Genomic DNA, 22,778 nt, shown 5'->3' on the forward strand with positions numbered 1-22,778 from the left:
AGAAGGGAAAGGCTACCCACTCCAGTATTGTGGCTTGGAGAATTCCATGGACTATACAGTCCATGGGGTCACAAAGAGTAGGACACAACTGAGTGACTTTCACTAAATCTGAATCTAAAAGGCAGAATATTGCTTAATACTTTATGAGTGGGTAGAATAAGAGTACTAATATTTAAGTAATCATGAGTAAATGTCTTAACAACTCTGGATGGAGTTGATGGATATTGGGTACTCATTGATAAATGGCTCAGTTCTGTAAATGTTGCACTTCAATGAAAGAAAGTGAAAGTGTTAGTCACTGAGTGGTGTCCGACTCTTTGCTACCTCATGGACTGTAGCCTGCCAGGCTCCTCTGTCCATGGACTTCTCCAGGCAAGCATACTGACTGAAATGGATTGTCATTCCTTTCTCCAGGGATCGAATCTGGATCTCCTGGATTGCAGGCATATTCTTCAACATCTGAGCCACCAGGGAAGCTCCTTAAAAGGATTTTGTTAGTGGATTGGATGTGAGGTAGAGAAAGGATGTGAGGTAGAGAAAGGAGGAGGTCAAGGGTGACACTAAAGTCCTGACCTGAGCAGCTATTAAAATGGCATTGCCAGTTGCTGAGTTGGGGAAGGCTGTTAGAGTGTTTGGGGTGATATAATAAAGAATTGTCTTTTGGACAAGTAGAGATGCTCTGAAAAAATATGGATGTTTGTATGCCATGTGCAAACAAGATTTTTTCATCTTTAGATTGTTTTAGTATAATTGGTTCATGTTCATGTGTGAATTTGTTCTTGGCTTCTAAGTCTAATTGATGGTTTCTTCCAGTTTTCATTTCTTTTCCCACTCTTGAATTGAGGCAAAAATGTTAAAGACTATGATCAGAAATAAGACTGGAGAGGAAGATTGAAGATGTCATAGGGAGTTGAGCAATAAAGCTGAAATTTCTGCATATTATCTTATACAGAGTAATTTTTTAAAATAATTTTATTTATTTTTGACGATCTTGGATTTTCATTGCCATGCAGGCTTTTCTGTAGTTGCCACAAGTGGGGTCTACACTCTAGTTGCTGTTGATAGGCTTCTCATTGCAGTGGCTTCTCTCATTGCAGAACATGGGCTCTAGAGCGTGTGGGCTTCAGTAGTTGCCGTGCATGGGCTCAGTAGTTGCGGCTTCCAGGCTGTAGAGCACAGCGAGCTGTGTGCCTCAGTAGTTGTGGAGCACAGGCTTAGTTGCTCCGTGGCACGTGGAGTCCTCCTGGATCAGGGATGGAGCTCGTGTCTCGTACACTAATAGGCGGGTTCTTTACTACTGAGCCTCCAGGAAAACCCTGTAAGGAATAATGCTGTGCAAGAAGATACCATTAAAAGATACCATTAACAAGGTTTCTTTTTCACTGAATTACAATGTGGTGAAACGATTTTAGGAAGACAGCTTGGTAAAAGTTACTCTAAAAAGATAGGAAGTCAAGAACCTATTAAAAAAATTCTAGAGCTGTCTATCTTAGGTTATATTTCTTTTTGTCTTCTGACTCATTTAGCATATTTGATCAATTCTGAGAACCCAGTTTTTTTGTTTCAGTTTCACATTCTGACATCTCTAAAGTGAGATTCTAATTGTTTTTCTTGTATGATCACTGTTGACTGCGCATCTGGATAGTTGCCACTGCTTGTGACTATATGAACATACAAAGTTCTGCCGTTAAATCTGGAGAATAGATAGCAAAAACTTGGAAAAAGAATTCATAGATTATTCTGGAATTTTCTTAACCCCTAGGACCCCTAATTGAAAGTGAGAGAACTGGGGGAAATTCATCAGACATATGTGCCAGCAATCCTAAGAAAGTCATAAGTTGGGTAATTCTACATCGTGAAAGTCACTCAGTCATGTCCGACCCTTTGCAGCCCACAAACTTAATTGCAAAACCAGTATAAAAGGCCAATACCAATAATTTAGTTCTTAATGGATTTCCTGAGGAATCACCACTGTTTTTTTTCTTCCAATTTTATTGAGATATAATTGCCATTTACAACACTGTGTAAGTTTAAGGTATACCATATAATGACATTATGAAAGTCAAATGATATGGACCTAACAGAAGATATAAGAAGAGGTGGCAAGAATACACAGAACTGTACAAAAAGATCTTCATGACCCAGGTAATCACAGTGGTGTGATCACTCACCTAGAGCCAGACATCCTAGAATGAGAAGTCAAGTGGGCCTTAGAAAGCATCACTACAAAGCTAGTGGAGGTAATGGAATTCCAGCTGAGCTATTTCAAATCCTAAAAGATGATGCTGTGAAAGTGCCGCACTCAATATGCTACCAAATTTGGAAAACTCAGCAGAGGCCACAGGGCTGGAACAGGTCCGTTTTCATTCCAGTCCCAAAGAAAGGCAATGCCAAAGAATGCTCAAACTACCGCACAAATGAACTCATCTAACATGCTATCAAAGTGAAAGTGAAGTCACTCAGTCGTGTCCGACTCTTTGTGACCCCATGGACTGTAGCCTACCATGCTTCTCCGTCATGGGATTTTCCAGGCAAGAGTACTGGAGTGGGTTGTCATTTCCTTCTCCAGGGGATCTTCCCTACCCAGGGATCAAACCCCGGTCTCCCACGTTGTAGGCAGATGCTTTTACCGTCTGAGCCAGGGAAGTCTCTCAAAATTCTCCAAGCCAGGCTTCAAACAGTACGTGAACCGTGAACTTCCAGATGTTCAAGCTGGATTTAGAAAAGGCAGAGGAACCAGAGATCAAATTGCTAGCATCTGTTGGATCATCAAAAAAGCAAGAGAGTTCCAGAAAAACATCTACTTTATTGACTACGCCAAAGCCTTTGACTGTGTGGATCACAACGAACTGTGGAAAATTCTTCAAGAGATGGGAATACCAGACCACCTTGCTGCCTCCTGAGACATGTGTATGCAGGTCAAAAAGCAACAGTTAGAACTGGACATGGAGCAAGACTGGTTCCAAATCGGAAAAGGAGTACATCAAGGCTATATATTTTCACCCTGCTTATTGAACTTATGTGCAGAGTACATCATGTGAAATGCCAGGCTGGATGAAGCACAAGCTGGAATCAAGATTGCCAGGAGAAATATCAAATAACCTCAGATATGCAGGTGACACCACCCCTGTGGCAGAAAGCAAAGAACTAAAGAGCCTCTTGATGAAAGTGAAAGAGGAGAGTGAAAATGTTGGCTTAAAACTCAACATTCAGAAAACTAAGATCTTGTCATCCAGTCCCATCACTTCATGGCAAATAGATTGGGAAACAATGGGAAAATTGACAATTTTGGGGGGCTCCAAAATCACTGCAGATGGTGACTGCAGCCGTGAAATTAAAAAACAATTGCTCCTTGGAAGAAAAGTTATGACCAGCCTAGACAGCATATTAAAAAGCAGACATTACTATGCCAACAATGGTCCATCTAGTCAGAGCTGTGGTTTCTCCAGTAGTCATGTATGGATGTGAGAGTTCGACTATAAAGAAAGCTGAGTGCTGAAAAATCTATGCTTTGAACTGTGGTGTTGGAGAAGACTGTTAAGAGTCCTTTGGACAGCAGGGAGATCCAACCAGTCCATCCTAAAGGAAATCAGTCCTGACTATTCATTGGAAGGTCTGATGCTGAAGTTCCAATACTTTGGCCACTTGATGTAAAGAACTGACTTATTGAAAAAGACCCTTATGCTGGCAGTGATTGAAGGCAGGAGGAGAAGGGAACAGCAGAGGATGAGATGGTTGGATGGCATCACTGACTCAATGGACATGAGTTTGAGTAAGCTCCAGGAGTTGGTGATAGACGGAGAAGTCGGATGCGACTGAACTGAACTGAAAATTATGAAATGATTATCACAGAAAGTTTAGTAAGCATCCATCATCTCATCTTATATAGTTACAACATAAAAGAAATAAAAAAATTTTTTTCCTTCTGATGAGAAGTCTTGGGATTTACTCTCTTAACAGCTTTCAGGTATAACATACAGGAGTGTTAATTACATTTATCATGCTTGTACATTACATTCCTAGTACTTACAACTAGAAGTTTGTACCTTTTGACTGCCTTCATCAGTTCCTCCTCCTGTCACTGCCTGTCACCACCATCTCTTTTCTTTGAGTTTGATCGTTTCTTTTTGAAATACAGTTGACCCACAACACTGTGTTAGTTCCTGGTACACACATAATTATTTGATATGTCTGTACATTTTTAAATGATCACCATGATAGTCCATTTACCAACTGTCATTATACAAAGATATTACGTATTTATTGACTATATTTTCTGCAAATCACCACTGTTCTGGATAGCATAGAGGATGATACTGTTGGAAAAATGGTTATCAACAAACTTGGGATGAAAAGTAGTTAGAAAAAATTGGATTCTGCATTAATGAAGGTTTATGAAGCCTTAACCAATTTATTATGTACTCATATATTCATTTTTATTAGTTAAAAAAGAAACTATGTCTGCATTAGTTTGCTTGGGCTGCTATTAGAATTCACTACAAACTTGGTGACTTGAGGCCACAGAAACTTACTTCTTCACTGTTCTGGAGGTTAGACGTCTGCCTTTTTGGGTGCCTGATGTCCTCTGCCAGCATTCAGAAGTTGTTTTGTGGAATTTGCTCAGCATTCAAGTGTTCTTTCGATGAATTTGTGGGGAAGAAAGTGGTCTCCCCGTCCTGTTCCTCCGCCATCTTAGGACCGCCCCTGGAGGTTAGAAGTCTGAAGTCATGGTGTTGGCAGATCCTTGCTCCCTCTGTGGGGTCTAGGGAAGATTCTTTCCTTGCCTTTTGCCGTAATTTCTGGTGGCTCCTGGCAGTCCTTCACATCCTTTGACTTGTAGCTGCATCTCTGGAATCTCTGCATCTGTCTTCTTATGGTTTTCTGCTCTGTGTGTCTCTATCATTCTTTGTCTCTGATAAGGACATACTCATTGGTTTCAGTGCCCACTCTAATCCAGTATGATCTCATGTCAATCTTTCTTTAATTGTGTATGCCATGTCTGTATTTCTAAGTGTCATATTCTGAGGTTCCAGGTGGACATGAATTTTTTTTTTGGGGGGGGTGGTGACACTTTCAACCCACTGCATAGTCCAAAAGGGCTTTTTCAGTAATTCAGAAAAATTCTAAGTGGTAAGAAAACACTGTGACCCAGTTCTGATGCCCAGTTTGTGTTTTCCAAATAAAAGAACCAGGGCTCCTTGAAATAAATAAATGTTTCCAGGTTTGAGGTAGTAAATAAATGAGATATGCCTCGAACATTGTCTTTCTAATAGAGCTCAAGGAAACTTTCAAAGCAGTGCTAGGATTATAACAAAAAGTCTCAAGCATCAACAATGCATTGAACAAGAATCAACTATAGATTTAATAAGAATCAACAATAGATTGGGTTCCTTCTAGCCAAAAATGGAACAATTTAAGCATCAAAAGGGGTAATAATATTCAGTAACTGTGAAGAGGGACAGTCATTGAAACCTGTCAGATTTGTCAAAGTTCATGAGTTCATCATGCTACCTTATCAGTAAGTAAATAAGCAGACTAATTGGTCTGTTTTAGAGGATGCTAGGAAGTTAGCTCACTTTTTAAATTTATTTTTTAATTGGAGGATTATTGCTTTATAACATTGTGTTGGTTTAGACTCATTTTTAAAGCCAATATATGAAAAAAGATACAAACATCTACCTTGCCTTTTTTATATAAGCTATACATCAAGGTAATTGAAAATGTACATCAAGGTAAAGGAAAGTTCATTTCTTATAGAAATATTTCAGCAAGTAATTGAAAATTATGGAATTTGAACATCAGCATTTTGTAAATGAGCATCACAGCATTTAGGCAGTGATCAGTAAGTGCAAGTGAAAGTCATACAGTTGTGTCCAAGTCTTTGTGACCCCATGGAGTATACAGTCCATGGAATTCTCCAGGCCAAAAGACTGGAGTGGGTAACCTTTCCCTTCTCCAGGGGATCTTTCCAACCCAGGGATCGAACACAGGTCTCCCACATTGCAGGTGGGTTCTTTACCAGCTGAACCACAAGGAAAGTCCAAGAATACTGGAGTGGATAGCCTATCCCTTCTCCAGCAGATCTTCCTGACTCAGGAATCAAACCGGGGTCTCCTGCATTGCAGGTGGATCTTTACCAACTGAGCTATCAGGGAAGCTGTTATTAAATATTTCCTTATGGAAGTAAGTACAGATATGCAATAGTGTGATGAAAGGAAAAAAAGAAAAAGAAACCCAAAAAACAAAACCTGCATCCAGTTAAGAAATCTAACTACTAATTTATAAGACATACAGAGACTGAGATGCATGTTAAGTGACAACAAGGAGGTAAATCAGCAAAACATAGAGACCACAGACAAATGACCTGATTTCTTCTGTCAAAAAATTGGAGAGAGTTTAGAAGTGGGAGTGGGAGCCTGTGGATTAAAAGAGATGATAGAAACATTGAACCAGTCACAACTGGATTATTTGGATCCTTATTCTAATATGTTGTAAAAGGAAAGTAAAAGATAACTTTATGGACAGTTGGAGAAAATTGAAGATTAGGTATTTGGTAATAAGGAGTTATTGGATGTATTTTGTTTATTGATATCTTCCCCCACAGAACACATCTTTTAAAGTTAGTTATCTACTGAAATAGATATGCATGAATATGATAGGATGTTTATAGTTTGCGAAACTGGGATATGGGTATAATCAGATTTCATTATAATGTTCTATTTTGTGTGTGAAATTTTCTGTAATTAAAAAAAAATGTACCCTGAGAGTTTAATTGGCCATTATCCTCTCATAATGGTACATAAATAATTCAAGTTCTTAAAATAAACTTGAATGAAATATAGTATATTAGCTTGTTTTTGTGTGTGTGTGTGTGTGTGTGTTTTCTCGTAAGTTTTAAAGTTGTGAATAGTGATTGTTTTCTATGTGGCATTTTCCAGAGTATCAAGGTAGTAATGGTAGTTAAGTACTTAGTATTTGATTGTCTTTGGCTATAACTACCTGATAATAAAAAGGTAACTGATCTATGCCTGTAACAAACAGCAGAAACAAAGAGATGAATATAAAAGTAAAATAACTAAAAGTTAACAGTTACTGTTCTGTAGGTGTAATTTTTAATACTTTGTGGAATGTTCAAAATCATTCATAATTATAAACTTTAAAACAGTTTTAAAAGGCTAAATATCTTGGCCAGATCACAGAGTTGGAGCAGACAGAATTTGATCCAGTCTTCTACTCCATGTCTAATGCCTCTTCCCACTATGGAATATTGCTAAAGCATGATTTTGTTACTCACCATAAGCCTCTCACTTTGAGGTTGTCTACAATCTTTATAATTCAAATTATTGCCTTTTTCTAATGGCTTGATATAAAGAGCCGAATGTCTGCTCCCTACTTAGCAGACCAGTTAACTTTATTTTGTGTATCCTTTCATAAATGTAATAGATAATAGTTTTTTATTTCTTAGACTTAAGTTTGTAAATCATAGCTTCAGGAATAGCTGTAGAGCTTGAGTTTTAACCTTGAATTTTTGCATTAATTATGAGGTTTCTTAGAAACCTTAGCACTTTGTTTTATTAACAAAGGGCCTCATTAGAAAATTAAGAGAATCTGTAAGTGTTACTCGTAATTGTCTCAAAAGTTGAGGGGCACTAATGAATCTGTCATGCAAGAAGGAAGCAACCTTGGACTCTTAAATGTAGGCATTTGAACTGAGAAAGGAATTAAGATGAAAGGTATGGTGAAGGTAGAATTAGTGGGAAGTTGTGCAAATTAAGTACATTTTAATGTATTTATCCAGTTAGACTGAGTAGGAACCATGGTTGCCCAAAGGACAATTTAAATTTATTTTTATGAAAGAACTTCTTGAGGAAATATTGTGTTTTAATGGTAGATTTCAGAAGCAGTGAGGTTTAGTATCTGATTTTTTCAAGTTTTTCAAAGTGAGGAGGGGCTGTTCTTTGAATATTCATGTGTGACTTTCTCCTTTAGGTTATTATCTTTATATGATATGTACTAAAACTAATGAATAGAGTGTATGAAATTGTGAAATTCTTTTATTTGGATTAGAAATTATTAGAATAACATTAGTTAAAACTCCAGCAGGCCTAATAGATAATTTTTTTGGAAGTTGAGCCATTTGGGTTTTGTATTAGTTTTTCTATTAAATCATCTGTGACTCTGATATAATTGTATAAACTTTACTTTCTTCATTTAGTGAACATGGTGTTGTCTCACTGTATTGTAAAATGTTAGCATACCTTTTGACAAATCTGATAAGAAAATGTCACTCTCGTTCTTTAGTCATACTAGATAACTGAGAGTTTCTATACTTCTTTTTTTTTTTTAATACCTCCCCTGTTCTTGGAATGAACATAATAGTCTTTGATTTGGGCTAATAGTTTATAACTGATACAGTTTATAAAAAGTATCCCTTTTTAAGACATTTCTTAATGGACTACTTCCCTAAGTACATACTAAATCCATGTAATTATGACTCTGTTAATTTGGAATCAATTAATCAAATTTTAATTGGGTACCTGCCAAGTACTACTGGGCTCTAAGATCAGAGCCTTTATTATACTGGTTTGTTTTACAGAAAAAGATGTTGTCATTGAAACGTCTTTTCAGATACACTAAATTAAAAAAAATAAGTTTCAGGTAAGCATAACAGATTGAGCACTTGTTTAATTCTCTGATCCCTCTCAGAACCCTATAGAAAAGACCATAAAGGAATCAAAATAAAAATTTAAGCCACAAAACAGAACTGGAGAGGACAGCTGATGAAAGATGTCCATAAAATAGAAGCTTGTAAATGGTTGTTTGAGGTGCATATTAATAGTAAACTGTCTTAGTAGAAAGCTGAAACCCAAACCTCTCATGGAGAGTGACATTGAGAATCAAATCAGTTCACACACCGTGGAACCTTAGTCTTTGGTCTGGGGACCTACGTTATATCTGAAAGCAGGTGTAGGGGGTGGTGCTGAAAACAGAATTGGTTAAAATTTTTAAAGGAGCAGTTTATCCTGCAGATTTTTGGCTCTACAGGGTAAGGGAGTCTACCCAAGCAAACAGGAGGCTTACTCTCTAAATGAGTAATTAAATCAGATTAAACTCGAGCACGAATGAGGGTAGAGGAAACAACAGAGTAAAGAGAAGGAAATTCAAGCAAATGTTGAGGTCTCTACCTCCCTACCTATGATCATTTCCCAAAGCTCTTGCAGTGTTGCTTGTTCCTAAAGTGAAAAAGATAGAAGGTATTGATATCTTCCAGAATACTGCGCCTGCTTTAAAAGACTTGGAGATACTGCCATTTGGAAATTTTTGAATGAAATAGCCAGGTCTCTCTGCTTTATCACCCTACAGTGAAACCCATTGAAAGGCACTGACCACGCATCCACATTGTTCTCAGTCAGTATCTTAGTGCTCCACAAACAGTCAGGGACCACCAGAGAGTGAGGGAGCCTCCAGGTAATAGAGATGGACACATAGACAAAGAAAAGGAACTTGATGGAACAAACCCAGTGCTAGGCAACAGGGAGTTATGTGAAAATTAATATCCTCAGAGATAAGAGAAGGAATATTTCATTAATGAGGTAAGAAAAGACTAAGATAAGAAAAGTTTTGGAAATTAAGAATATTATAGCTGAAGCTTAAAAAGTTGAATGGAAGTAGAAGATGAGTTGTAAACAAGGAGTGAACTACACTGATAGAATTCTAGACTCTGCATATATTTGAAGAGTTTCTAGAGAGAGAAAACAGACCATGTGTAAAAGAATGTTGCCAATAACAGGTGAAGCCTTGGAGCACTACCTTAATTATTATCCTAGAAATTTAATATACAACCAAACCATCAGTCAAGTGTTAGGGCAATATAAAGATGTTTTTAAATACATTAAGAGCCCAAAAATTCACTCTCAAACATCCTTTCTCATTATACTGGAGGATATGTCTGTGTCACTTAATGAGAAAGTAAACAAAGGAACAATGTGAGACTCAGAAAAATGAGTTCCTAAAAGAAACAGAAAAGGAGGGAAAAAACCATAAGAAAATGCGTTCTGACCCAGGTAAAAGGGGGGATTGTAATAGAGGACAGTCCCAGAATGACAGTTGAGCAGCAGCTTTTAGAGAGTTACCAGTTCAAATTGGAGCAGGGCAGAGGAAAAGTGTTTCCAAGAGAATGAGGAACAAACCTGATGGATGAATTGATGTATTTGAATGTATTAAGAGATCTATACTTTTGTTGTAGAGTTAGTTCAATTAATGACAGATAATACAACATAAAAACAAGATGACACCACCCTTATGGCAAAAAGTGAAGAAGAACCAAAGAGCCTCTTGATGAAAGTGAAAGAGGCGAGTGAAAAAGTTGGCTTAAAGCTCAACATTCAGAAAACTAAGATCATGGTATCTGGTCCCATCACTTCGTGGGAAGTAGATGGAGAAACAGTGGAAACAGTGGTAGATTTATTTTGGGGGGCTCCAAAATCACTGCAGATGGTGACTGCAGCCATGAAATTAAAAGACACTTACTCCTTGGAAGGAAAGTTATGACCAACCTAGACAGCATATTAAAAAGCAGAGACATTACTTTGCCAACAAAGGTCCAGCTAGTCAAGGCTATGGTTTTTCCAGTGGTCATGTATGGATGTGAGAGTTGGACTATAAAGAAAGCTGAGCGGCGAAGAATTAATGCTTTTGAACTGTGGTGTTGGAGAAGACTCTTGAGAGTCCCTTGGATGGCAAAGAGATCCAACCAGTCCATCCTAAAGGAGATCAGTCCTGGGTGTTCATTGGAAGGACTGATGGTGAAGCTGAAACTCCAATACTTTGGCCACCTCGGGCGAAGAGCTGACTCATTTGAAAAGACCCTGATGCTGGGAAAGATTGATGGCAGGAGGAGAAGGGGACAATAGAGGATGAGATGGCTGGATGGCATCACTGACTCGATGGACATGAGTTTGGGTAAACTCTGGGAGTTGGTGATGGACAGGGAGGCCTGGCGTGCTGTGGTTCATGGGGTCACAAAAGTCGGACATGACTGAGCAACTGAACTGAACTGAAAGACAAGAAAAAGGCATCATTAACCATAGGAAAAGGAAGAAGTTGTACAAAAAAAGTAATTGTAATTCAATACATGGTCTTGCTGAGAATGTTTATATAGTTACTATAATGCAACATTGCTTACATCAAATGTTGGTATTTCAAAAAGAACATTTGGAGACTTCCCTGGTGATCCAGTGGTTAAGATTCTGTCCTTCCCCTGGTGGTGTCAGTTCCTTGTGTTGCACAGTGCAGGTAAAAAACATTTGTGGAAGAGCAGAAGTCTTATCTTCTGGAGAAAAAAAAAATTTTTTTTTTAAGGGAAATACCTGAAACCAAAAATAACAAGGTAGAGTAGTGTCTATATCTTTTTCAGTTGTGTCCAACTCTTTTGTGACCCTATGGGCTGTAGCCCTTAGGCTCTTCTGTCCATGGAGTTCTGTTGGCAAGAATACTGGAGTGGGTAACCATTCCCTTTTCCCGGTGATCTTCCCGACCCAGGGATTGAACCTTGGTGTCCCTGTTTACCGTCTGAGCCACCAGGAAAGCCCAGAGTAGTATGAACATGTGATGGGTGCTTTGGTGGAGCTGAATTAAGAATGAGAATTGCTGTAATGTTTTTAAGTCCAGAGGTGCTGTTTGACTTCTTAAAGTATGTATATGCATTACTTTGATAAATATGAAAAGATGTATCACTGTTGTCCAAAGGATAGATTAGTAAGTGAACATGTGAAATGATCTCTAGGAAACCACAATTTAGACAAATCCACAATTGGAACTGCTCGATAATTACCTGAGAATTAGCCAGAAATATGTGAAATATCTTTGGGACTAGATTTTCATACTTCGCATTGGCCAGAAAAGTAACAGTTCTTCCCATAGAGAGCGTTGGGAAATGGTGGCTTCCCAACAGAGGCTTCCAAGTGAAGGAATGCTGTGTAAACTGTATGTACTCCTTCAGTATTGAGTGAACAAAACCTGATCGAGAACAACTCAGCACCCTTAGGGCTTAAAAACTGCAGTGTACCTACAGTGTAGCAAATCTCGGTTTAGTTGAATGAAATTGTTACTTCTGAGATTGTGGTTGGGTACCTATCACATTTTTATTCCTGGCTTCTTTAATCATTTAAAAAAAAAATCAGTATCATCTTTTAAATATATAATGAGGGGTAAGAAGATAAATTCCTGGAACTCCATCAGCACTCCTTTCCCCAGTCAGTTAAGTCGCTCAGTCGTGTCCGACTCTTTGCGACACCATGGACTGCAGCACGCCAGGCTTCCCTGTCCATCACCAACTCCCGGAGTCCACCCAAACCCATGTCCATTGGGTCGGTGATGCCATCCAACCATCTCATCCTCTGTTGTCCCCTTTTCCTCCTGCCCTCAATCTTTCCCAGCTTCAGGGACTTTCCAGTGAGTCGGCTCTTCGCCCGAGGTGGCCAAAGTATTGGAGTTTCAGCTTCACCATCAGTCCTTCCAATGAACAACCAAGACTGATCTCCTTTAGGATGGACTGGTTGGATCTCCTTGCCATCCAAGGGACTCTCAAGAGTCTTCTCCAACACCACAGTTCAAAAGCATCAGTTCTTTGGCACTCAGCCTTCTTCACAGTCCAACTCTCACATCCATACATGACCACTGGAAAAACCATAGCCTTGACTAGCTGGACCTTTGTTGGCAAAGTAATGTCTCTGCTTTTTAATATGCTATCTAGGTTGGTCATAACTTTCCTTCCAAGGAGTAAGCGTCTTTATTTCATGGCTGCAGTCACCATCTGCAGTGATTTTGGAGCCCCCCAAAATAAATCTACCACTGTTTCCACTGTTTCTCCATCTATTTCCCATGAAGAGATGGGACCGGATGCCATGATCTTAGTTTTCTGAATGTTTAAGCTAACTTTTTCACTCCTTTCTTTTACTATCATCAAGAGGCTAATTGTCTTTGCTTTCTGCCATAAGGGTAGTGTCATCTGCATATCTGAGGTTGTTGATATTTCTCCCGGCAATCTTGATTCCAGCTTGTGCTTCTTCCAGCCCAGCGTTTCTCATGATGTACTCTGCATAGAAGTTAAATAAGCAGGGTGACAATATACAGCCTTGACGTACTCCTTTTCCTATTTGGAACCAGTCTGTTGTTCCATGTCCAGTTCTAACTGTTGCTTTCTGACCTACATACAAATTTCTCAAGAGGCAAGTCAGGTGGTCTGGTATTCCCATCTCTTTCAGAATTTTCCACAGTTTATTGTGATCCACACAGTCAAAGGCTGTGGCATAGTCAATAAAGCAGAAATACTTCTTCTGGAATTCTGGAATTCTCTTGCTTTTTCGATGATCCAGTAGATGTTGGCAATATGAAAATGTCCTCTCCCCAGTATGAAATGTCATTTGTTACAGCTGTTCTGGGTGGGACATGTGTGATAATAGCATGAAACCAAACAGCTGTTGTATAGTAACTTAAAGTTAGTATGCTGTTTAGTAGAAAGTAGGCTATTACCAACTGGACTGATGAAAGAAACCCAAAATACTTATAATCTTGCAGTAGCAGGAACTTGGCCTCCCAGTTAGGCTGATTTATTTTGAACAAAGTTAGATTGGCCTTTTTGAGACAAGCTTGGCTGAAGATTGAAAGACCAGTTATCGTTTGTACTGTCTACCCAGAGTTCTGAGGAGAGAGCAATGGCAGTACCAGCAGCAGTGTATTGCAGACAAGTGTATTCATAAGTAGTGATGACTAATAAAACAGACTTTATGGTAAAGAAAAACCAAGAGCAGTAATCTTTAACAGTTTTTGTGGTTAGCAGGAGCTATTTGTCCTTTATCTTTCTTAACCTGGAAGAACGTATCCATAGAAATGGACATGTAAAACCAAAAACCAAGCCATAAGCAATACAACCAAAAACGTTGCTATAGCAGAAAGCTGTTTTAATAAGATTTCTACTTTTCCTAATTCCATACAATTTGAGGAGGATGGTGAGGGTACTTGTTGAAGTTGGTGATTAAATGGTACTTTATGGTTGACAAGGGCTGGTGGTTTCAGTTCCCCTGGTCAGCTCCTACTTGAGGTGAGTTAATAGTGCCTGTTGTTTAGGTCGTAACTGGAAAGGACATATAAAGTGTATTGATATTAAATAAATTGATTTCTTTTATATGCTTCATATTATAAGACAGTTTAAGTTTGCACGTAGTGCCAGAACATATTGACTAAAATTTTGGTACTTAATGTTCTAAGCTTAGCCGTTTTACATGCTTCACTAGTTTTCTGTATTGTGGCCTCTTACATTTTCCTTTTGTCTGTGGCTTACCAAGATAAAACTAGCATTTGGAAAATATATAAATGCAGTTACTATTATTTTAAATGCAATTTTTATACATATTTTAACCTTCTCTTATCAATATGCCAGTATTAGTACTGGTTTAAAACCTTTTAAAATAAAAATTAAGGCAAGATCTTTTTGTGTCTTTGTGCAGGAAACTCTAAATACAGTGAAATGGGAGGAAAGAAAAATTCAATAATAAAGACAAACAAGGTTTGTTGAAATAAAAAAATTTTTTCTTAGATAATAACAATTTATGGTTGTTTAGTACATAACTCTGGTGCCTCAGGTACATCAAAATATTTAAATGTAACTATGTCCTACCTATTACAGAAGGGTGTTTTTTTTTTTTTTTTTTTTTTTGCTGTTTCACCAACCTCATTTTACTTTTCTAGCCTCGAAGATCAAATCCATATACAAATCAGTGCTTCAGAAATTTTTTCTCCAATGTCTTTTCTTCTAGTAGTCACACTGGAGAATCTTCTTTTTCCCGTACAGCTTACTGGTTAGTATTTTTTACTTTCAATTGATTTTTTTTTATATATTTGATGTTTTATTTATTGCAGTTAACTTCTGGTAGAAATTTAAACTTGGCCCAACAATGTTATGAAAGCCCATGTTGTTTTTTGTTTTTGTTTCTTTTGGCGAATAAAGAGAACCTTATTTTGTGACCGTCTATTATTCAGTGACTGCTGTGGACTTCCCTTTTCCTTAATAATAAATTAAGTTGTACACAAGGTTTTTATATGATAGAGACGTAGGTTAGTTGTTAAGCTGTTAAATTATGGGGGTACCCTTTCAGAGTAGACCCAGTCATTTTTTAATCCATTGTGACTGTATGATAGATAATGTGTAGATATTTGTGGAATTTGAAGATTAAGTTGAGGTTTAAAAATAATGGACCTGGTTGAATAAACGAGACAGATTAAGATTGCGATTTAACTTTAAAGACTGGCAAGGTACCAAAGAAAACAATTACATTTGAGTAGCCTTTTAAAAAACTGAACTCTGCCTATTTTGGGTTATAAAAATAACCATGCCTCCTTTATTTTCTTCCTTTGTCTTGTGCGTAGTTTCAGGTGGCAAACTATTGCACTTAGAATTTCGGCTAAAACTGCTCTTTGCTTTGGTTCATGGGAAGGAAATAGCGCTACTTCTTTTTTTCAATAATAATATTTGTCTGAATTGACTTTTTAAAAGTGGTTACAAGTCAGATTAGTTCCATTTTTATTTGTAATATAAAAGTTTAAGTTACTTTAGGAATTGGTCCATTTTGAAAAGTGTTTAGATAGAAAAAGTTTCTTTCTTTTTTTTAATGTTACTTATAATGCTGGATTTGAAAATTTCTGTTACTTATGATATAACCCAATTGTTATTCTGAACTTAAAATTTAAAATTTTGGAATTCTGATGAGGATCTAAAATTTATCTTTTAGTACAGAATTTATAGAAGTCAATGAGATCAGTGCTTTGATTAGGCAGAAGAGACAGGAACTGGAATTGTCATGGTTTCCTGATACATTACCTGGAATTGGAAGGTAAAAAAAATTGTTTACTAAAATGTTTAAATGCTAATGTGTGCATAAGATAATAATATCTTACATACAGAGATATTCAATAGTTATGTTTCTAAGACAGTTTTGTTCAATTAAACCTTGGTGTTTCTGATGCCTAATGAAAGGTCTCTATTTAAGGAACCCCTTGAAAAATAAAGAATATTGTATTTATTTGTTTAATAAATGTAAATATTTGATTTCTTTAACAAGGAGAACACCTAAATGATAAGGTTCATTATTAGTAATAGCATTCAGATCTTTCATCCTTCTGTTATCTTTTTCTCCATTCCAGTCTTCCGTGTGTGCTGTTAGCTGAAGCATTGCTTTTGTCATGACACTTCCATCTCCGAAGTGTTATTCTAAACAACTGCTTGATCAAGTCCCTACTTTGCCCTGGCATTCATGACTCTCTATATAGCCTAGCCTTTTCTCTCTTAGTGTAAGCCTTGAAACTATTAGCACATTGCTAGCTAGGTACATGATATGTACTTAAATCAAGCTCCTCTGTAAAGATTAAGTTCCTTGCCAGAGTTTTGTATTCATTCCTATAACTTTTATATATCACTGTAATGGAGTTCTGTATAGAGCCTTCATCCTCTAGGAGTAACAGTGGAATATAAATATGTAAAATCAGACTAAGTCCAGATATGTAAAATATGAAATTTTCCCTTAGAGCTGTATGTTTTTGTGTATGTGCAAGTTGCACAGTGTTTTTCAAGCTTCTTTCGTCCTCCAGAATCTCACCTTAGACTGGATGAAATAGTCTTTTGTTAGGAGACCTGACTGAACAAATACGAGTCAAGAGTAGGAAGAAGCTGACAGTGGATTCGGTGTGACTGCAGTAACTGGAGTCTTAGCATGGGAACACCAGAGCACCTGACCTGCCTCTTGAGAAACCTGTATGCAGGTCAGGAAGCAACAGTTAGAACTGGACAGGGAACAACAGACTGGTTCCAAATAGGAAAAGGAGTACGTCAAGGCTGCATATTGTCACCCTGCTTATTTAACTTCTATGCAGAGTACATCATGAGAAACGCTGGGCTGGAAGAAGCACAAGCTGGAATCAAGATTGCCGGGAGAAGTATCAATCACCTCAGATATGCAGATGACACCACCCTTATGGCAGAAAGTGAAGAGGAACTAAAAAGCCTCTTGATGAAAGTGAAAGAGGAGAGTGAAAAAGTTGGTTTAAAGCTCAACATTCAGGAAACGAAGATCATGGCATCCAGTCCCACCACTTCATGGGAAATAGATGGGGAAACAGTGGAAACAGTGTCAGACTTTATTTTTCGGGCTCCAAAATCACTGCAGATGGTGACTGCAGCCATAAAGTAAAAAGACACTTACTCCTTGGAAGGAAAGTTAGGACCAACCTAGATAGCATATTGAAAAGCAGAGACATTACTTTGCCAACAAAGGTCCGTCTAGTCAAGGCTATGGTTTTTCCAGTGGTCATGTATGGATGTGAGAGTTGGACTGTGAAGAAAGCTAAGCACCAAAAAATTGATGCTTTTGAACTGTGGTGTTGGAGAAGACTCTTGAGAGTCCCTTGGACTGCAAGGAGATCCAACCAGTCCATTCTGAAGGAGATCAGCCCTGGGATTTCTTTGGAAGGAATGATGCTAATGCTGAAACTCCAGTACTTTGGCCACCTCATGCAAAGAGTTGACTGATTGGAAAGGACTCTGATTCTGGAAGGGATTAGGGGCAGGAGGAGAAGGGGACGACAGAGGATGAGATGGCTGGGTGGCATCACTGACTCTATGGACGTGAGTCTGAGTGAACTCCGGGAGTTGGTGATGGACAGGGAGGCCTGGCGTGCTGCGATTCATGGGGTTGCAAAGAGTCGGACACGACTGAGCGACTGAACTGCACGGAACTGAGCATCCATAGGGATCCTGGGAACTTTGAAGAGCCGTCGTCCTCAGATTGAGGAATTTTAGCATATAACATAGCAATAGAAATCAGTTGCGGTTCTTTTTTCCTTTTTAAAAATGTATTTTGATATTTTTGGCCTTGATACATGCCATAAAAACATAAATCTAACAAAAAATTCAAAATTTAAGTGACAGAGCTTTCCTTTCAGTTTTTGTTATGTTTTTATTTATTTATGGACTGATTCCCCTTTGACCTTGCTAATTTCTTTAAAACTTGATCTGATTAACTCAAGTAAATTATCTTTTTGGTTGCCTGGAAATAGGATGGGGAACAAGGGTTAGGAATGTGCTTTCTGGGATGGTGGAAATGTTCTATTTCTTATTTGGGGTAGTGGTTATACAGGTATATATATACATTGGTCAAAAGTCATCACACTGTGCACTTAAAATCTGTACATTTCATTTGTGTATTTTACTTATCTACATTTTATTATCCAAATTGGTATTTTTAAAGTAGTGAAAAAAAGTTAAAATTCTTGACAAAATAATTGCATTAACTTATTTAAATGAGAATCAACTACTATATATTAATTTGCCCTTGATAATACTTTGCTAATAATTTATTGAAAAAGCATGCTTTTAGAAGGTTTTTTATATTTTTATTTTTTGTAGCCAGGTGGTAGCCATCTTGGTTAGTATGAGTAACCTTGAATTTACATTTTTAGCAATTTGGCAAAAAATAATTTAAGCATCTATATTTTAATATTGCTAGCTTATTTGGAAAATTAATACTTTTAAATTGCTGGTTTTATTATTTAAACAAAAATGTCTTTATTTTGTTTTAAATTTTCAGAATTAGTTTTATACCCTGGAATATTGAAATAGAAGTCCTTCCTCTCATCTCTTCTGTGTTGCCAAGAACTATTCTTCCAACAAGTACCATATCTTTAGAAAATTTTGGTAAAGTTTTTTAATTTCTTTCTAGTTAAAAAAAAATTACTAAGCCTCTTTCAATCTCATGAAAAGTATAAGTTTTGATGACTTAGAAATGCTGTAAAATAAGGTATAGATAATGAGTCCTAGATATTTCTATAAATATTTGTACAGTGACTTGACTTTAAAATTGTTGCAACTAGAAAATCCTTTTACTTTAGGAAATTACAACTTCATGTCTTTGAGGAACTGATTAGAAGTTTCCTTTCTGTTTAGGGGGTCAGTGTTCAAACCACTGATTTTTAGAAGTAATACTTCCTATGAATTGTGAACAAATAGTTCGAGTCCTTACTATTTGTGGGTAGCTGTTGTGTCCTGCTTTTGCCTAGGTAATAGTGATTCATAGAGCAAAAGGCAATTAACAGACCAAACATTTTCTTTTGATTTTTTCACTAGAGAATTGCCCACATGGACTCAAATCTTGGTATAACTCATTTCAGTAGCTTTCAAAAATTGTTATTACTCAGATGTTAGTAGCTATGCATTTATTAATAATTTGATTCACAAGTATATTTTGCTTTCACTCTGTTATAGATGTCTATTTTATGCTAAAATAAGCTGAAGCCAAATTCTTATCACTTGATGAAACATACATTTATTTTTTCCTTTTTGTATACTGTTAGGTACTTCTTGCAAAGGCTATACATTAGCACATACTCAAGAAGGGGAAGAGAAGAAGCAAACTTCTGGTACCTCAAACACCAGAGGATCAAGACGAAAACCTGCATCAGCAACTCCTACAAGAAGATCTACACGTAACACAAGAGCTGAACCAGTCAGTCAGTCTCAGAGGTCCCCAGTATCAAATGTTTCTGGGTGTGATGCCCCGGATAACAATAATCCATCTGTAAGTGTTTCCTCTTCCGGTGAGTCAGAGAAGCAAACAAGGCAGGCTCCAAAACGGAAGTCTGTAAGAAGAGGAAGAAAACTACCTTTATTGAAAAAGAAACTTCGAAGCTCTGTGCCTCCCCCTGAAAAATCATCTTCCAGTGATTCAGTTGATGAAGAAGTAGCAGAACCTGACATACCACCTGAGTTAGAGAAAGAACACCAATCAGATGTAGAAAGTATTAACACTGTGCAGATAAATGTAGAAAGTGAATCTGCTAATGGCTTAAGAAGTTGCAGTGAGCCATTAAAAGAGAGTGAAGAATGCGCCGAGACCCATGATACAGAGGAAAGAGTAGAAACTTTACATTCTGAGTCTGATACCCAAGATCCTCCTGTGTTACTTGGAGGGGAGGAGGAAGTTCAAAAAGTTGAGAATACGAGTATAGAAGCTGTTTTATGTCTGGAAAGTGAGATTTCTGCAAGCACTTCCAAAAAAGGAAGTGATCCATTGGAAAATCAAGACCCAATAGCTGAACCTTCAGAATCAGAAATAAAAGCAGATATATGTATAGATCATGTTCTAAATGATTCTCTTACATGTTCAGGATCTGAAATTGAAGTATACCAATCTGCATCAAACTTATGTGAGTTACCTGAGAATGCAGAGCCAATAGTTAATGAAGAAAAAGTTATGGAGAGTCCTATAGTAAAAATTATTGATCCTAGAGATTCTACAGTAAAAACAGAACAGCTTATTGACAGTCCCAAATTAGAATCTTCTGAGGGTGGAGTTATACAAGCAGTGGACACAAAATCTATTGAGAGTTCAGAGGTTCTTTTGCTTGGGCATGTTGAAAATGAAGATGCAGAAATAATTGCAACATGTGATACTTCAGGGAATGAAACTCTCAGTAGTATTCAAGACTCTGAAAATAGTTTATTAAAAAAAAATCTTAACACCAAATTGGACAAATCTTTAGAAGAAAAGACTGAATCTTTGGTTGAATATCCCAGATCTACAGAATTGCCTAAAACTCATCTTGCACTGATTCAGAAGCATTTTAGTGAGGACAATAATGAAATGATACCCATGGAATGTGATTCATTTTGCAGTGACCAAAATGAATCTGAAATCGAACCATCTGTAAATGCTGATGCTAAACAAGTAAATGAAAATTCTGTGGAGCACAGTTCCCAAAAGAATATGTCATCTTCTGATCCTGCAAATGAAAAGGTTGAAACTGTATCTCAACCATCTGAAAACCCAGTGGATGCGACAGATAAAGCCAAAAAGCCTCGTACGCGAAGATCTAGATTTCACTCTCCATCTACAACTTGGTCTCCCAACAAAGACACTGCCCGAGAAAAGAAGCGGTCTCAGTCTCCATCTCCCAAAAGAGAAACTGGAAAAGACAGCAGGAAGTCTCGATCGCCGTCTCCTAAGAAAGAATCTGTTAGAGGTCGGAGAAAATCTCGTTCTCAGTCCCCCAAAAAGGATAGTGCAAGAGAAAGGAGGAGATCTCAGTCTCGGTCTCCAAAAAGAGATAGTGCTAAGGAAGGCAAAAGATCTGAGTCACTCTCCCCAAAAAGAGAGAACAGAAGATCTCAGTCCAGAGTGAAAGATTCCTCCCCAAGAGAAAAATCCAGGTCCCGGAGCAGAGAAAGAGAGAGTGATAGAGATGGGTCAAGGAGAGACCGGGATAGAGAAAGGAGAATGAGAAGGTGGTCTCGATCCAGATCACGGTCAAGGTCACCATCAAGATCTAGAACAAAAAGTAAGGGTTCATCATTTGGTAGAAATGACAGGGACAGTTACTCTCCTCGATGGAAAGAGAGATGGGCAAACGATGGTTGGAGATGTCCACGAGGAAATGATCGATACAGAAAGAGTGACTCGGAGAAACAGAATGAAAATACAAGAAAAGAAAAAAATGACATTAATACAGATGCTGATGATTCAAATTCTGCTGACAAACATAGAAATGACTGTCCCACTTGGGTAACAGAAAAAATAAATTCTGGGCCTGATCCGAGGATCAGAAATCCAGAAAAGTTAAAAGATTCTAATTGGGAAGAAAACAGAAATGAGAATTCAGGGAATTCTTGGAATAAAAACTTTAGTTCAGCTTGGATGTCTAACCGTGGTAGAGGTAACCGTGGTAGAGGTAACCACAGAGGTGGTTTTGCCTACACAGATCAAAATGAAAACAGGTGGCAAAACCGAAAACCCCTCTCAGGGAATTCAAACAGTTCAGGGAATGAGACTTTCAAGTTTGTGGAGCAGCAGCCCTATAAACGAAAAAGTGAGCAAGAGTTCTCCTTTGATACACCAGCCGACAGGTCAGGGTGGACGTCTGCATCGAGTTGGGCTGTGAGAAAGACCCTGCCAGCAGATGTACAGAACTACTACTCCCGACGAGGCAGGAGTTCTTCAGGCCCACAGTCTGGATGGATGAGACAAGACGAGGAGACAGCTGAACAGGGTAACACGTTTATTTACCAATACTTTTATTTGAAGAAAGATATTATAAATTTAATACCTTGTTTGTATGAATTGAAGTGATCTCTGTTTATAATATTATGTTAAATTGAACCTCATTTTATGTAATAAACACTTCAATATATTTTTTTTCACCCCATGCCTGCCCCCAACCTTGCCAAAGACCTAAATATTTTATGTATAATTTGCTACAGTAGAGGGATTTGAAATAATTCTATGCAGGATTTAAATTCTATTTCATTTATATCATATGTGTGCACTTGAATTTTTTTGATTGTTGTTTAATAAGTCACTCAGCTAAAAAAGACTTATTCTTCCTTGACTTTTCTTAAGAACATTTGACTTGACTTTTCACAAGAAAAGAGCTGTTGAAGATTTTAAAAAGTGATTAACCTTCTAAGTTAGTAATTAAATTTTATGATTATTTTACTAGTAAGTTTCTTGAACTGCTAATTCTTTGCTAGTGTTGCCCAATGTTATTGTGTGAAGTTATTCTTAAAAATAATTTTGGTTGAATATTTATTTCAGTTAGAAAATCATCCCACATTATTTAGGAATGACAGGATTAAACTGAAGTATTGGATAGGTTTAGGTTAATTGGTATTTAGTTTTACAGTAACCAGTGGCTCTTTGTTTCTCTAAGGAAATTTGTAACATGATTTTTTTCAT

The 22,778-nt window shown here is 37.5% G+C and overlaps 1 protein-coding gene across 3 annotated transcripts in view; it reads left to right on the top strand.

Moving 5' to 3' along the window:
* Window positions 1–22,778, top strand: part of SCAF11 (SR-related CTD associated factor 11) — a 94,219-nt gene that overhangs the window by 66,326 nt on the left and 5,115 nt on the right. For all 3 annotated transcript variants that reach the window (XM_061416373.1, XM_061416374.1, XM_061416375.1), the window contains exons 8-12: window positions 14,508–14,566; window positions 14,749–14,858; window positions 15,789–15,890; window positions 18,639–18,745; window positions 19,402–22,092. In XM_061416373.1, the coding sequence (XP_061272357.1) occupies window positions 14,508–14,566; window positions 14,749–14,858; window positions 15,789–15,890; window positions 18,639–18,745; window positions 19,402–22,092 (3,069 nt within the window). The remainder of the gene's footprint in view (window positions 1–14,507; window positions 14,567–14,748; window positions 14,859–15,788; window positions 15,891–18,638; window positions 18,746–19,401; window positions 22,093–22,778) is intronic.

The sequence above is a fragment of the Bos javanicus genome, chromosome 5 (genome assembly GCF_032452875.1).
Source record: "Bos javanicus breed banteng chromosome 5, ARS-OSU_banteng_1.0, whole genome shotgun sequence".
NCBI lineage: Eukaryota > Metazoa > Chordata > Mammalia > Artiodactyla > Bovidae > Bos > Bos javanicus.